The sequence below is a fragment of the Syzygium oleosum genome, unplaced genomic scaffold, assembly GCF_021117445.2.
Source record: "Syzygium oleosum isolate NSW1041296 unplaced genomic scaffold, Sole_v2.1 Sole_v2.07, whole genome shotgun sequence".
In the NCBI taxonomy this organism is placed as follows: Eukaryota; Viridiplantae; Streptophyta; class Magnoliopsida; order Myrtales; family Myrtaceae; genus Syzygium; species Syzygium oleosum.
In genome coordinates, this window is record NW_026607491.1 from 3,296,980 (window position 1) to 3,314,055 (window position 17,076).

The window sequence follows — 17,076 nt, forward strand, 5'->3', positions numbered from 1 at the left end:
AACAGATTGCGCTTTTTCCGATTGATGATCCCGTGAAGTGTATTTTACTGCAAATTGCACCCCCGAAAACGCCAATTAACAAATCTTTCGTTGCGCTTCGCTTTCCATCACACCCACCCTACTGACCGCACCACGCGACCTCCCACTCATCATCACCAGCATCATCTCTCGCCTTCGCCAATCTCTTTCGCTTTTTGCCATTTCATTCTCGACCTCACAGTCGCAGTCCCGTACGAATCGCACTCGTATCTCTCTTTGATTTTTTCACCTTCTGTTTCTCTGTCTTTCTTGCTTACTTTTTGCTGTTTGCAGTAATCTGTTTTGTGTTTATTGAGACTCCTGTGATCTTGATCCATTAAGTCATTAGACTGCATCATTATGCTTGATTCCTAATCGCCTGCACGTAGACGGTAAAGACCGATAACAGGATCGAGTTTCGTAACCTTTTTCGTATAGTTTCCTTATAGAATTTGGGAAGGACCGTGGAAAGAAATGAAAAACCTAGTTAATTTGGCACGAGATCACTTTATCTTGCTAGTGATTTTCACTTGCTTCATTGAACTTCAACTCACCGTCGCCCGATCCATCTATTAGATTCGCTTATTACACGGGTTCTTTGGGAGAAGCCGAACATTCTTCTTCTGATAATAATAGGGTTTCATGCAAGTAGTGAAAATCGAAATTTTTACACGTAAGCACCACATGCTAATTGCTAGCTCAGTTAATTAAGAGACTTGTCACGTTTGACAAACACATCAGCTTTGGCTATGGAAAAGGTTTTGAGGATCAACCGCAAATGCTTACAATTAAAAACGAAAATATAGCCAATTCATCGAAAATTGACAGCAAAGAACAGTGACTACCTGTGAATTTAACCCCATAAAAACATGTATCTGGCGCTTCTTTAGCCAATATCTATATAAGAAGAGCTGAACCATAAATGGGTTTCTCATTTATGTGTAATTACTATTTGTGAGACCAGACTTTTTCATATAAAATAAGCTTCACAAATGTCCAAAGCACTCGTCAACGGGATCAATAATACTGAGGCATTAGTTCATATGTGAAAATGATTTCCCAAATAACCAATGCAATTTATTACTTTTGGGCGAACAAAATGGAGTGTTTTCAAATAGTGAAAAAGCTACGTATACTGAATTATATGGGTACAAATTTTATAGTTCTGAAAACAACATTTAGGTAATATCTGCATGTAATCAATCAATAATCGTAAGTGTTATGAATTTTCTCATTTCTTTTCCCTTAAAAAGTAGTAATGCTTTGCATAAGATGATTAATTTAGGCGAGCGAAAAGCTCATGCTCAGAAGATACTTAGGGTGCGCATGAATACCATTATGTGCCCGGGCGCTATTTCTGAACAGAAATAATTTTTTTTGATTCTGTGCCCGGAAACAATTTCTGAGTATTTGAAGGCGTTTGATAAATGTCCAAAATTTCTATTCCTAGAGTAGAAAAGAACAGAAATGCGTTTGGTAACTACACAAAATTTCTGTTCCCAAATAATATTTTAATAATATTTTGAATTGTTTAAAAAAAAATTTTCTTTTTACTTTCTTCTTTGGCCATGGCCGGTCGCTGCCGGCGACCGGCCACGATCAGGCCGAGGCCGGCGAGGGCGTCACGGACCTCGCCGGCCGGCGGAGGCGGGTCGCCCTCGCCGGCGAGGGCGGCTCGGCCCGGGCGAGGCGCCTCGCAGGCGGGCGAGGCCGGCGGCCTCGCCCGGCGAGGTCGGCTTCGCGTGGGCGAGGCTCGGCCTCGCCCGGGCGAGGCCGCCGCCGGCGGCGAGGGTCCGGCCCTCGCCCTCGCCTCCGCCGGCGGCCGACGAGGGCCGTGACGCCCTCGCCGGCCCTGGGCTGTGGCCGGTCGCCGGTCGCCGGCCGCCGGCTCAGCCAAGAACAACACCACAAAATAAGAAAACAAAAAAAAAGAAAAAGAAGAAAAAAAACTGATTCTCAAAATTGTGCCGAGAAATAAGAAGCAACTTTTTTTTACTTATTGTTTCTCTTCCAAAACTGTTTCTCGGCACAAATTTTTGCAAAAATGTGCCGAGGAACAAAAAGTTTACCAAACGCATTTCTGTTCCCAAACTATTTCTGGGAATAAAAAAACAGAAATTTTCACTATTTGGCACGTTACCAAACGGGCCCTTAAAAGCCTCTATAACGTGTGCTTCTCGTCTAAAATACACCACATTTATATGGAGCTAGTATCCAAGAAAGAGCCAGGAAGACCGGGTGAATTAAACTCTGGTTCATCGAGAGAGAGTTACCGAAGGAGAAAGCAAGTTGCATGCCCTCAGATGCTGACAGAAAGCACTATTTACATGTATCTAGGAACAGTAAAGCGGTTCACGGTAAATCGCTCAGACGGAGCAAGATTCACTGATGAATCACAGGTTGGAGAAAGGCATGGGAAACCGTGTGGAGTCAGTCGCTGCTTCGTATTGATGACGATGATCAACCCAGCTCAATCCCTCAATCTGCAGCACTCTCTGCACAACACTGCACTGATCATCATCATCAGTAGCAACTTGAAAAAGCAGTGGCCAAATGGCCAGTCCAGAGACTGAGCCTAGAACGACCTTTCACGTGGTTTGGCTCGCGTCCATGTCATAGACTCTTTGCTGTCCCGTTGAATGATGAACACCATTTTCTTTATATTCTCGGTTTTGCTGGTTGTGAATCGCATTCCACAGTTCGATGAGGATCTTCACGTGGACCACGCTTTTACCCAAGAACTGCGGAACTCGCTCTTATTTTTTTCTTCTCCAAAAGGAGTTCCCCAAGTAGTTTCTCCAATTTGGAGAATCGTGTACCAGGTTGCAATGGTTCCGAAATAGTGTAAAAATAAAAAGAAGGGTTTTGAATTATATAGATGAATATTGAAGAAATTATAACTGTAGTGAAGAGGCAAGAGGTGGTGCTACGCCTTTCCAAAGGGTTTTGCTCACCCAATAATTCTCGTTTGTCGGTGTTCTTAGGACAATTGTTAGGTGTCTAAACATTGCAAGAAAACCTCCTACAAAACTTTTTTTAGATATTTATTTTCCTATACAATCTAGGGCAAAATAAATTTTTGTTTGGGACGCTCGCTTGGATTTTGGCCAGTTTATGCGGTTATTAGAATTTTTCATGGACACCGGACTTATTTATCTAAGATGAGCTTCCTTGTTGTAGGGAAAAAATTCAACATTTTCTAAGCATACTTTCCAAATTACCGTATCATAAGATTAGAAATATGAAATTACGTGAGAATGGCATAAGTTTGATGCAAGACTCCGATGAGGCAACGTTGGGAGCGAGTAACCCCATGATGAGCTCGCTTGGGGGTTGTAGCGACCCAAGTGAGATCTCACTTGGGTTGCACATCCCCCATGAGGCTTGCTCAGGGTCGAGCGAGCCCGGCAAAATCTATTTCACTTGAGTCCAATGCCTCCGACGAGTGGCTCGCCTAGGCTCACTCGATCCCGACAAGGCAACACCGAGGTCGGGTGATCCAAGGGACGGACCACTTGCCTGAGCGTGATGGTGGCGAGGCCACTATCATCGCGCCTCTATCTCTCTTTCAACCATGAACAACTCCAAATTGAAGGAGAAGATGAGGGTATTTTGAAATTACAAATGTATTTTTCATAATATGGTATAGTTTTTAGTAATCGAGGAAAATTGCCTTCCTTAATTTATAATGGTCCAAAAAAGTTTTGTCAAACACCACAATTTTTCACTCAAGCGATTTCAGAAGAGTTTAAATGGCTTGGTAAAACATTGTCAAAGTCACCTTTTACCATAGTCCCCGAAGCATTTAGTAACAAAATCTTGTGATTGTTTCTTAGCGATTGTAATTAGCATTGCCGGAACACTTATTAAGACGACTCATAGGAAAAAAAAAAATTTCTTGGGCACGCTCTTCCAAAAAGAGTTGGCTTTTGAAATTTCTAGACTTCTTCGTTGGAAAAAGGAAAGAGACAACACCGTGGCGGAGTGGGTGGCTGAAGATGGCTTGGCGGAACTGAACGTTGGGGAGGGTAGGGGACCGGCCAAAGCCACGCACACCAGAAGAAAGAGAAAAATGAATGGGGACAGCGGGCGGTGAAAGTGGAAAATAGTGTAAATGACATCATTGCGATGTATACCTTTATCATCTCCATTCATTGCTAAATCTGTTCGAATTCAATGGCTTCAAAGATCTATAGAGAGAGAGAGAGAGAGATGCATTGATTACGGTGGAAGATTTCTACAGAGAGTGGGGAAGCAGGAGTGTTGTGTAAGCAAAGCTTGACAACTCGGCAACTTGACCATGTGATTTGCATTTTGCAGGGTGAGTTTCCAGATGTTACAACGAGAGGAACTACAATGAATGTTTAGTCTGACTTTTCAGCAAAAATGACCCGTATAATTCATGAATTTAGCTTAACACGTAACGTGATTACTGAAATTTAGCTTAAAATATAATATGATCTCTGAACTTTTAATTTATTCAACTTATTAAATATTACACATTGAGTCAAAATTCAGGAATTATTTGTGTCATTATCCGGACTTTTTACTCCATTTTAGGGGCCTATAACGTACGTAAATTGTGCAATTGAATCTTGTGATCATTAATTTGTGCAATCAAATACTTTGTACCTTTAGTCTGTTGTCTAATATAATCTTTCAGTGACTGGAGATTCAGAAATTTCAATCAAATTGATGATTAGACCTATGTGTGCATTTTTTATTTTAATATGAGGCGGCTGCTAATTTGTTAATCCCAAAATTTCAAATAACCATTTGATTTTGGTGGAGCAAATAAGTTGATACGGTAACAAACCGTGAAAAAACTAAGGTAGAACGAGACATCATCAATTTGATTGGAATTCCCGATCTTTGCTAACCGGAGGACTGCATTGAACACCAGTCGTATAAGACTTTATTGCATATATTAAGAGTTACAGGACATAAGGATCCAAAATGAAATTACCCTTTTAACTTTCATCCTTTTTTTTATCATATGAATTTCTCAAAAGGATTAAAAAGGTATAAGTATATATTAGTATCTATTGTCATCACAATTATTTTTATGACTCTTGCGAATAGAATAATATTATTTAAATTGATTGTCTTAAAAGTTAAAGTAAATAAACTTTAGCTGCTCGCGACCAAATAAAAAGACTTTGGGAGTCGGTATTCTTGCACTCCATCTCCATTTCTTCTAATTTCTGCCTTCATAATTTTATTTTCTTTCACTTTCCTCACTTCTTGAACAAAGCTTTAAGCAAACCCTTTTTTCTTCTGGAGATCTCTCAGGGTTCTTGTTCTTTCAAGACTAAGCACTCCCATTCTAGCAAACAAAAAGACTAAGCACTCCCATAAAATATTAGGTAACCTAATAAAACCTATACATATATGTCAGAGAAGCAGGATTCATACTTCTTTGAAAATCATAAACCCTTCGCTCTAATCATCTATGGTAGAGCATATATGATGGCATTGCAACTTGGCTACTCCTAATAATATAGCCTTTCTTTTTCCCCTTTTCTTGCAAACCCTAATGCCACAGCCTTCGGTGCATTATTTGTGTAGCCAATATAGATTAGCCAATAATGAGTGGGAAGTACGTTATGAATTCGATAAGGAATTTAGATTTATATTAAAGAACCGCCACTTTCCTTCGCATGCATGAATTGGCCATGATCTCTTACTCCATCCCAAAATGCCAAAAGACCTGCCAAAGTCATAAAAGTTCATGCTTTTTCCATAAGCAAAAGACACTTGTGAACTGTGGTGATGCCATTAGGTAGTAAAATCATATGAGTCTGTAGACAAATGGGGATGAGGATGGTTGTTGGACTGCCCCCATTGCCACATATGGTCAAGACCAACGGGCATATTTTAGTTCAAATGCTAACAGTGACCATCTGTATTAATTAGGGTTCGAATAAGGCCAAACCCTTCTCTCTCTCTCTCTCTCTCTCTCTCTCTGGCCAAGGAACAATAGTAGGTCCCATGAAAAGAAAATGGCAATCAACGATGAGTCAATTTGGTCGGCCAGCCAGCAAGGAGAAACCTCAGCCACATCCTCAATCACATGAGAGCACAGCCAGATACAAACCTGCGCTTGACCTCATGTTGTTCGTCTTAGTATCTTCTTGAATATCTTAAGAAAAAGAATATCAGTATCTGCCCAACTAAATAACAAAAAGAAGATAAGAATGCGAACATCTCTATCTTATAATCTATGACAACACTCATGAAAACCATGAGAGAAGGTCTCGACCTTGTGAGCAAGAATACTCATTCACTCCCCAAAAATCTACCCTCTACATGGTTGTAGCTATCTGTTGTGTTTGTTGAATCTGATATTACCTTTACTATGGTTTTAACGATCATAAGGATGGTGTCTTAACTAAACTGTAGCTAGTCCATGTGACAAGGATCCGAAAGGACATCTCGAATCTCATGCTCAACACTTGGTTGGATTAGTGTGGGTCATCCATCGTGCTTTTTCTCAATACCAACCACTAGCAAGTTTTCCCAATGCCTTGTGTATATTCTGTGGATTCAACCCCCAATGATTGTCCTCCCTATACCCGGAGAATCATATCCTTGTATGAGCACGACTAATGCTTTCCATTTTGATTTGTAAATTATGTTCGCAAGACCAAACTGCGAAGGTAGCGACGTACTAAGAGAGTGGACTTTGTATTGCTCAATCGGGTTTTAGTTGTAGAGGGATGATAGAGAAACCAAATGAGGAGGCCGACGCAGACCAATGAGCTGGCCATCCCAAGACTTCACTCATGATTTTGTACATGGTGATTATCAATATAGCGGTAAATAAATGGAATCGCTGGTCGTGTGATATGAGATATTTATATAACCCATCAGATGCACGACAAATATTTAGTCTTGCCTATGTTACTAAAACACATTGACGACTTTTATTTTAAGATTCAGTAAGTCTATAATATAGTGTCGGAAGCTAGCATAGAACTCAATTGTGAAATGACCATCTTGATAAGCAGTTTATCATTATTATCTTTTGCCCATCTCTAAAGAGAGTAACCTAGGAAGCCCACAGAATTCACAGGACACGATGGAGAAACTCGTTTCTTTTTCAATCATCACGCGAGCCGACAGTGCTCAGTACTGCCCAATTCAACTTTTGTGGTGGATGTCACGTTGGACCGCCGAACCGACCACCACCACCATCCGCCGCCCAAAATAACCCAACTTCTCCAGACCGACAGAATAATCCCTGCAATGCAAAATCGCCGTCTCTTCTCTCTTCAATCTTCACGTGATTAAATTTGGCTCCACCAGCTCTTTTTTTCAATTCAGATCCGTCGTGACTTGCTGCCACCGACTTGGCAGCAGCTCACAGCAGCCGCATTTCTTGTTCTTTTTCGGGTGCGTCCGCGAGTGGCTGTCTTTGCAACCTTCCAAACCCAAGAAGGAGGTGGATCGAATGACGGAGAATGATTCTCATTTCTCCGAACGTAGTAGGTAAGGGGGGGGGGGGGTGGCAAGGCAACGGTCAACAAGAGTGCGTAATGCAAATGCTAGAGCCAGAAGACAGGACCTTTGGAAGTGATATTAAATAAAAAGCTTGGGTACAAAAACCCACCCTAATCAGAGCTCGTGATAACGTTCGAAAAGAGATCTCTTCAAGTCTGCTTGTTCAAAGGGATCTGTAGATGTCGTGTGGTGGTGGTGGTAGGCCACCGTATCTTTGAATTTTGTGCCTCTCTCTTGCATGCAAGACTCGCTCACTAATTGAACGAGCAACGCCACCGATTTCGTGTTTTGGACCAGAGTGTGTAAATGTAATGCAACGGTCGCGTGGAATAAAATTAAAAGGTTCTTCGAAGATGGTCCCGAAGGACAGTGACTTGCCCCAACGGCATGGTCGTGAAGAGAAAATTGAATTTCGAATCCGAATCCAATATGAGGGCAAAAGGAAAATTATCTATTGTGATTATGGGTGATTGGTTCCATGGTGGGTAGGTTCCAAGTCTGGAACCTACCCTACCCACCATGGAACCTACCATGTCATGACCGATTCCCAATTTTTGAAATTTGAAACCTACCATGTTTGTCCTAGAACCTATTTTAGAGCCTACCTTATTTTTCTGATCCGATTTCAGGATCTACCCGAGAACCTATTTTTCTTTTATTCATTTTTCTGGTTTCATTTTTTCTAGCAAAATAATATGAGTAACAATAAAACGATTTAAAGTAAAATATGTATACAAAAATCACTATATGCCAAAAGCAACATTTCCTAAGATGAGCAATAAAAATTCCTATTCACCAAAAGTAACAATCCAAAATGTAGTAATGATATGATCTACACTAAAAACCGATTTCAAAACCAGTCATGGTAGGTCTTCACTTGGAACCGAGAACCGGACCAGTTCCAATCGGTTCCCAAAAAATGGAACCGATTTCTGGACCTATTTTTCAGGTGGTCCGGTCCAGTTCCCGGGTAAACCCGGTCCGGTTGCACAGCCCTAATAGTCTTATGAGTCCAGTAGAAAGGGATTCCCATGAAATTAGCACGCGGCTCTTACTGGGGTACATCATCAAGCTAAGCACCCCCACAGTAAATTGATAAGTCTTTTATGATACAAGTGCACTCGAGTTCAGAGTTATCACGATCATATAAAATAGATCCGACTCCTCCTTGTGAAATGGTTCATCTTTGAGTAGTGACTGTGCGAAATCTCTCTCTCTCAATCTCGGATGTTTTTCCGAGTTTCCAAAAAGTTATAAACTTATTATACGACGATTAATTCAGTCCTAAATATTTCAATTCCTAAACCTTTTAGCGATTTTTCAATGTAATTCTTCTGGTCAATTTTGGCGAAAAATCACTGATATAGCAATCCAATCAACACTATTTGTCTTACGTGGCACAATCGATGCTGACCTGGACATTTTTACAATTCTTTTTAAAATTTTCCTAAGTTTTTCTCTTTTTTTTTTTCTTTTCTATTCTTTTCTTCTTTTTTTCTTATTTCCCTCCAGTAGTCGCTAGCCACGGGCGAAGCCGGGAGCCCCACGCGAGCGACCTCTATGGTTATGGTGACTAATGGAGGGAAATACAGCATAAAGTAGTCGCAAGGCCCCAGAGGGAAATACAAAATAAAAAAAAAAGAGGGAAGGAAAAGGGGAAAAAAGAAAAAAAAATTCAAATAAATTTAAAAAATTTGAAAAAATCATTTACGTTTCAACCGTGTCACATAAAACGACCGATGTTGACTAAACCGCCACATCAGCAATGTCCAGTCAAAATTGACCAAAAAGACTTCATTCAAAAATCGTTAAAAGATTTAGAACTAAAATGATCAAAAGGAAAAATTCAGGACTGAATTGACCGTCACACAATAAATTTAGGATTTTTTTGGACAAATATCCCACGTTTATTGAGCATATGTCGTCCCCTTTTTCTTCTTGTGAAGAAAACTCAATTATCCAAGAAAAAACCGAACTTTAGAACACTCCCGTCTCCCAATAGAATGATCAGGCACGTTAAGATTAGGCACAAAAGCGTGACAATCTGACCATAGTGCACCCACGCAAGCACATACTGTTCTCATCTCATAGTACCCCATTGAGATCACTCCATGGTGATGACCATTCTGAAAGCAGTACATAAGGCAAGAAGAACAAAGTTTGTGCAATGGTTTCTACCAACTGCATCATGCCTCTATACAAATGCTAGCTGTACAAGACATACATCACTAACACTCTGACAAACATCACGCCACGACAACACCAATGTACACTAAACATATCATGAAAGGGTTAAAAGAAGCCAGAACGAGCCCTAAGGTGACACGAAACTAAAAGTAGGGGACGCTGTCGAAAAGAGGCCTTTTTTTTTTATTTTCAAGAAGAGAAGCCAGCTTCCATTGCTCTTAAAATTGCCGCAGTATCAAATTTAAAGTAACGGAAACTTTTCCCAGGGCCTGAGTTAGAAGAGTGAACATTAGACGCAGATCTACTTGGCTGAGGCTCTGATATGGTGGAGCTACTTCCCGTAGAACTATTCTTTGCCTTCCAAATACAAATTCCTGGAAAAGACATGTCGACCTCATTAAAAGCGCAGCCCAGAGAAATTAGCATACACAGAAGTTATCTAGTAAAATCCACAGCAAATGAATTACTCATCATACAAAAGTCAAATCCAGATAAGAAGGGTGATGGCAAGAACCAAAGCATAACTATGAGAACAAATAGCTTGAGGTTCATTTCACGCTAGTACATAATGCAATTTATTATGAAAAATAAGAAAGAAGTAAAATGTTTGACCAAAGTTCTTCTGTGTGACTGCCGAGACAGTGGATAACAAGAACAATTTGCTCAGACACATCTGTTGTCAAGGAAAGGCGGCGACATATAAAATGTAACATTGTAACAAAGAAAGTTGTAGGTCAGATGGAATCCTGGAGCCTGATGAAAACTAACAATTCAAAAAGAATTCCCCTATTACAAGAGATTAGGAAGCCATGACCCTGTAAAGCCAACAACATACAAAGCACAGACTCATCTTACAGTTTCCTTCGTGCCATCCTCGTGGGTTAAATCAAAGGAATGATTGTCCACATCCAAGTTCCCTCTTCTAATATACAAGAATTAAAAACATGGAAAATAATGTATGGAGTAGATGTTTTACTTTGGGCAGAAAAAAATGAAGTAGCCGGAACACCGAGAATGAGGATTTCTGCATGAATTAAATATGGGTCCAAGGTTTATCATGCCTCATAACATTAAACCCCTTAATTGTATCCTAGAACATCAATTCCCATTTGTTATGTATTCAAAATAATCTGATACTTGAAAAGAAGACCCTTCACGAGTTAATTGACGGTCAAATCAAAGAGTTTCCCATCTACTCTGAGAGAAATGAAGGTCAAGTCACTCTACTGGCATATATTGATGCTTTGCATAGATGAAAAGAAACGCAAGACATTTTTTAATACATTATTTTTATTAACTTGTCTCAACTAAACATCTCTGTCCCAACAACATCGATGTGGAAACACCATACGTCTTATTATGTGGAAGACTATCAGGAGTTCAAAAGGAGAGTAACCTTTAAGAGGTATATGAGATCTTGCAGGAGGAGGCTGATGTGCCAAAATCCAGGACTTCAAAGATCTGCAAATACAAATAATTATATAGACGGTTCAGAAATGCAATTTCCAAAGTTTTTTTTTTTTGGTTGAAACACAAAAATCTTGTCAAATTAGATGTGGAAGCACGCACGCCAAGAAAGGAGCCACCATATATAGCTTGAGCCCAATTATACTACGAGATATCACGGCGTCATTTGCAGGCTGAAGCTCATCGAGGCGGTGCCATGCAATTTCCTGCAAATAAATGAAAGAAATGATTTTCGAGAGACGAGTGTTAATTTCATCCCTTACTTAGCTTCAACCCCCTCCCTCTTCTCAGGTCTAACCCAATATTATAGCAGGAGCAAGACATTATATACAAAAGTTGATATAGCTACAACTCAGCATAATGCTTTAAACACAGTGTGGCAAATTTTAGACTATGAATAAATCCTTAAGCTGCAAATACAGTAATCCCAGGACCACAAGCTCACAAAATCCGAGACTGCAATTGAAACATTTATTCAGGAGGACAACTGGACAAAAAGCCACGTCTTCCATGTTTAGCTTCAGCAACAAAGCAGTGTTCATTTGTTCCTTAAGAAGGACGAAACTGTTTGGTCTCCATTCTACATGACGTAAAATGCTAACAAATGCAGCTTGCAAATTAAAGCGGGTGACATATTGCCCAAACAGAAGACATACACTAATCTCTTTTTTAGTAAGTGGAGCAAAGGCAGTATCATCCTTCACGCCTGCAATTACATACAACCGCACTCTCTGCTGTCCAAATATCATCTCAATATACTCATCCTTATTGAGAAGGTTTGATACATCAAAACCTGTTTCCTCTAGGACCTGCATTGGCCATGAGAAAGAACGAGTCAGCAGCATATTAATGTCTTGTGGCTTAGATGTGAGAAAAGCGATGAAGTAGCATTTCCATACAGTTCCCCAAACTCAGCTGATTGAACTTTGATGAAGTTATAGATGGGAACAAAATCATGTGTGAATTGTTATGACACACAATAGCACTAAGTACCATACCAAACAGAAAATTTTTCAGCCAAAACACAAACCAACTTCAGTCACTATTTGCCAACCCAAGTTTCAGAGAAGATGTTTCCTCCTACTCATTTTCCTGAAAGGAAAACAAATAACCAAAATCCTTTTCATTTCGCTCTATGTTTTAGTCTTTCTCGATTCAAACAAAGAGAAACTAGAGTACTCTATATTCTTAATGAGTAGGGGTTCAAACCCTTTCTCACACCTAGGCTATCCCTAATTGCATACTCAACTCTAGGGGTGAGCACCGGTCCAGTCCAACCCGAGAGCATGACCAAACTGGCCAATTCTAGGCGGTTCCTGGTTCCCAAAATTTAGAACTGGTGTGCCTAGACTTTCTTTCCTTTCTTTTTCGTAATTTTTTTCTCTTCTAAACTAAAGCTGCATTGGCCCTTTGGGCAGAGGCAAAACCCTAGCCTCTCCATCACAGCTCTCAACTCTCTCGCCTCCCTCTCTCGCTCTCGCTCTCGCCTTGCCTCTCAGCTTTTGGACTTCCGTGGGATTCATCACCAGACACCCTACAATAGTGAAAATAAGTACCTAGTCTAGCAAAGGTTCCGTACTGGAGGGTACATAATAGAGTAGACATATCAGTACAGGTAGCCCATTCAGGATAATTGAAGAAGTTCTGGTTAGTGTTGTTGATGCAGATGTTGCTATTATAGTGTGGTTATATCTTGAGATATTTATGAGTGTGTAGTGTGCAAGTTTCTCGAACCAGATAACTATAAGAATAATTAGTTGTGGCCAAGGTTTTTAGTCAAATTGAAAGGAGGTGTTTGGATGTACAATTATGTCCAAGCAAACATCAGGAAAAACATATATATGTATTGTCTTCTTGAATTTTCCTCTGGAGATGGAGGCCTATTCATTTTCAATTGAAAGGACCAGCTTTTTTTCTCTGTGTTTGATGCCATGTAGTTGTTTTGAAGTGTGCTTTAAGACACCGCAGTTCCTGAGACAAGCTGAGAACCAGACTAGGACCGGCCGATCCAGTCCAGTTTGATTCCCAGGGTGATCAGGGTCGGTTCCTAACCAGTCCAGTTTCCAGTTCTAAGATGGGAACCGATTGACCCTGGAACTGATCATGACTTGAGTCAAGTCCGCAGTTTTCGAGAACATCTCTATTAACAAGAAACCAACTTCAAGATGTAGAGGGAAAGAAGCTCACTTCTCTAATGGCACATGCATGATCTTCCTCGTCTTTGTTCTTTTTCCCACGAGGAAAGCTCCAGCTTGTTCCTTTCCATCCCTTCACTAGTAGGCACTGCCAAGGGATTATTTTTAACAGTTTTACAATGTTAGGGCTTTACTTTTCATAAAATCATAAAACAAACAGAAAGGGCGCAAAGGAAAAAAAAAAATCTCTAAGCATCCACCAAGCAGTATAATGATGACTCTTCTTTTGTAATTGTAAAGAAAAGTAAGTAAAATGCTAGGTTGTATCATGCAAGTAGTTCGGAATATGACTAACAAGGTCTTTTGTTTTCCTGCTCCTCTAAATGACAGATTCCTCAATTTAGAAGCCCATGGTATTGAACTACATCATGACTTCATAGGTTACATAAAAATCATTGACATTCTTCTTTTCCTTCCTTTCTCTCACAGACAAAGATCATATCAGAACAGATACTAGTAACTAAACATCATGAATTACACGGTCTATAAAGAGACGAGAAATCTTTCCAATGACCATGGATCATTTACTAATTGAGCTTTCTGGAAAGAGGGCAGGCAAAAGCAGGGAACTCATGAACTGACAAAATGGACAACCAGATATGCTTGCCTACCAACATAATCACCTTGTAAAATAGTAATTCACAACGGTCAAGCTTGTTACCAATATCATGACAACTTAAAGCAACTTGGCAGGAAGCTCCAAAGAATGCTTGTACAAGAAGGTGAATCATCTAGAGACTAAAATACTTCAAAGGGGAAATTACCCGTTCGTATGTTTCATCCAAGATAATTGCACCAGTCACAGGAACTCGAACCTTGTAGGAAGTAAAGTCTTTGAAAATGTCATCAATATGAGCTACGTAAGGTCTCAAAACTTCGCAGCTGTTAAAAACTTAGCCTAATAAGGAGAACAACGTGTTGGAATACCGGAGTTTGCAAATGCAAATATGCGTCAGTAACACATACAGACATGCATGCACTAGAGAGAGAGAGAGAGAGAGAGAGAGCTCTTATAGATGTTATGCAATATTACTATCACTCCCAGCATCTAAAACAATCGACTGAAGATAATCATTAATCACAGAACACACACTCCTATCTTCATCAGTTATTATATTTTGGCAGATGATGCAAATCCGACTCAGGCATTTTGCCTACTGTGTCACTAACTGATAGGAACTCATCAAGAAGGCAGTATCAATCTTCTTCCCGATAGAGATGATTGAACGACCGTTAAAATAAGGATGGCTAGACTGGTCAAACAAAGATATTTTTATCACGATTTACCTCATTGAGGGGTCCGTAATTTTAATCAATCTTTGATATCAGAGTCCAAATCATGAGCAGAACGAAATAAATTCTTAATGTCGGGCAAGTTCAAAAGCTCATGCTCCATTCTCATTCTATCATATATAAGGGTCCAAAAATCACCAAAGTCTACGGTATTCCTACGACATCAGATGGAAAGGCGAAAATGCCAATAGAGAACAAATAGCAGTCCATTTGCAAGTTATATCAGGCAAGAGTGGAGAAAAACCAAAATAAGATGAACAAGTGCCAATCACAGAAAGTTCCTGCTTGATATCTGCTTGCTTCTTGCTTACTTGAACCGAAATCACGAATATGAATTCTTAATTGTCACACACAATTAATCCCCATCCTGTCGCATTAGATAACAAGTGGCAGCAGGAGTACAAACAAATGACATGCAAGCAGTTTCAACCATTCCATGCAAAGGAAGAATGGACTCAGCCATGATTTGACAGGTGAAATATGCATGAACAATGCATGTTCTGTAGGATACGTAAACCGGTGAACTCTTTCAGACTCAATGACTTCAGAGACGGATTCTTCTCTACTGAATTATCCTCGTAGAACCAATGGGCATATTCCACAAGAAATAAAATCCTCTCAAATGACTGTAAGTCTTCTTTGGGCACATTCAGAACAAATCGACTGCAAAGAAGTAATATACAAAGAATCAGAGCCAGCAAAACAGGAAAAAGACTTCACTGATAAGCAATTCACCACTGTGCCACCAAGTAGATAACTCATAAGCCGTCCAATGCAGCAAGACATTCAGATACCGCAGATGAAATAACCATAATCCAAACTGTTTGTGCACCTTTAAATTCATAGATAGACTCAATAATCTATTCGTTTTCGCTAGATGGAACGAATATCCGAGAAGAATCATATCCATGGCAAAAATGTTCATTTGAGACCCGATTTACAACCCAGCAGTTCATTTCTATCAAAACAATTGCAGCTACTGGCTGTACATGGCGAATTAAACTAAAGCGATCAGCCGCCCACGAAATGCCAACATGTTCGCAGTCAACCAACCCAGCCAAACTCGAATTTCGTCTCCTAAGCATGAACTCATCATCACCACCGAAATCCGAAACGAGCGCTAGCCTCGCTCGTGTCGTGACTGCAGTCGAACAAGCTCAACCAAAACGAGACCTTACAGTGCTCGTGCCAGATAAGCAGTGAAAAACCTACTTCTGCATACCGAGGTCAACTCCTAGAAGGCTCGCAACGCCCTAAGGCACGCGCGCGCGAGGATACGCAAACGGAGCGAATGATCGATGGAGGCAGCACCTGCAGAGATCGTCGAGGAGCTCCTGCGAAGGGAGGCCGTTCTTGGACGGAGCGCTCGAGGATCGGTGGAGAGACGACATCGGCGGATCGCTCAGCTGATCGGAAAGCTTTTTGCTTTTCCGGCGAGAGGAGGCATGAGGGGACTGGGTCTACGCGCTATCTTCCGCCGCCGCCGCCGCCGCTGCTTCTACTTCTTCTTCGTCCTTGCGTCGTCGATCGTCGCTCTGTTCGATTTTCTGCGCCGTCTGCGACTGTCACTGTGTCGCTTGCTTCGGCGGAACCGGAGCTTCAGGGGGGGAGTCGGACGGGTTTTACCCGACCCGAAGCTTGGTACCCGAACTTGGGCCCTTGGCCCGGAGGCTTATAAATATATATTATACTATATATATATAAATCCCAAAAAGATAAATATCTATAAAGTAATTCCTCCTCATTAATTATGCTTCTGCTAGCTTTTTGAATAGGTTGCAGCGACGGATTCACCAACCTCGAAAATTTGGATCATAGTGATGCAAAGTGGTAAAGTAATGTGACTCAATTCGAATATTCATAAGGGTTTGAGACATAAAATCGTTAGCACTGATTATCTCGTTTCACCGTTTTATTGATAAAAAAAAAAGGATAAGGGCACACGAAATGAAGTAGAGTAAGGGAAACATGATTTAAACTTCATCGGCCAAAACAGAGATATTTGATGTTGTTTTAGCAAGATTTAGATTAGCTCTGTCGAGAGCAACATCGGGAATTAAATGTGTTAAGGGTAGGGGGTGAGCATTAAATCGACTTTGGAATCGTCCAGTTTGGTTCGATTTTGAAGAATCCATTTGCCGGACTAAATTGGTTTGGGTCTCAGTTCTCAAGGTTGTAAGCGTCGAACGATTCCTAAGTTGAAACAGTTCTAAAATGATTTTGCACCAATTAATTATAAATAAATAAATAAATAAAAAAGCGTTGTATTAACCAAGATTTGAACCACGGTCTCCACTTTAAAGAAACATTTCAATAAGCAGTGATCAAAAACTATCTCCTTTTCTTTTAAAGAAAAGAGATGCAATTCTAATATTCATGATAATTTTATTTATTTTTTTGCTTAAAATAGAGA

At 40.4% G+C, this 17,076-nt stretch overlaps 1 protein-coding gene across 2 annotated transcripts; it reads right to left on the minus strand.

Annotated features, from left to right (window-relative positions):
* Nucleotides 1-9,606: 9,606 nt before the first annotated feature.
* Nucleotides 9,607-16,234, minus strand: LOC115690698 (mRNA-decapping enzyme subunit 2). Of its 2 annotated transcripts, none has more exons than XM_030617142.2 (8): nt 15,975-16,234; nt 15,175-15,326; nt 14,135-14,262; nt 13,363-13,458; nt 11,832-11,984; nt 11,278-11,381; nt 11,105-11,169; nt 9,607-10,082 (listed from the first exon to the last, which is right to left on the minus strand). In XM_030617142.2, the coding sequence occupies exons 1-8, from the start codon at nt 16,052-16,054 to the stop codon at nt 9,898-9,900; spliced, it is 963 nt and encodes a 320-aa protein (XP_030473002.1). In that variant the 5' UTR covers nt 16,055-16,234; the 3' UTR covers nt 9,607-9,897. The 2 variants fall into 2 exon arrangements, with proteins under 2 accessions (XP_030473002.1, XP_056169392.1); XM_056313417.1 differs by having other exon boundaries at nt 15,876-15,999.
* Nucleotides 16,235-17,076: the final 842 nt, after the last annotated feature.

Bases quoted from the DNA above. Each gene is read 5' to 3' on its own strand.
- LOC115690698 (XM_030617142.2), bottom strand. From the start codon at position 16,054: ATGTCGTCTCTCCACCGATCCTCGAGCGCTCCGTCCAAGAACGGCCTC. The intron at 11,382-11,831 runs GTATGTCTTCTG...ATTTATTTGCAG, and splicing joins TTACTAAAAAAGAGATTAGT to GAAATTGCATGGCACCGCCT. The intron at 11,170-11,277 runs GTGCGTGCTTCC...TTGTATTTGCAG, and splicing joins ATGGTGGCTCCTTTCTTGGC to ATCTTTGAAGTCCTGGATTT.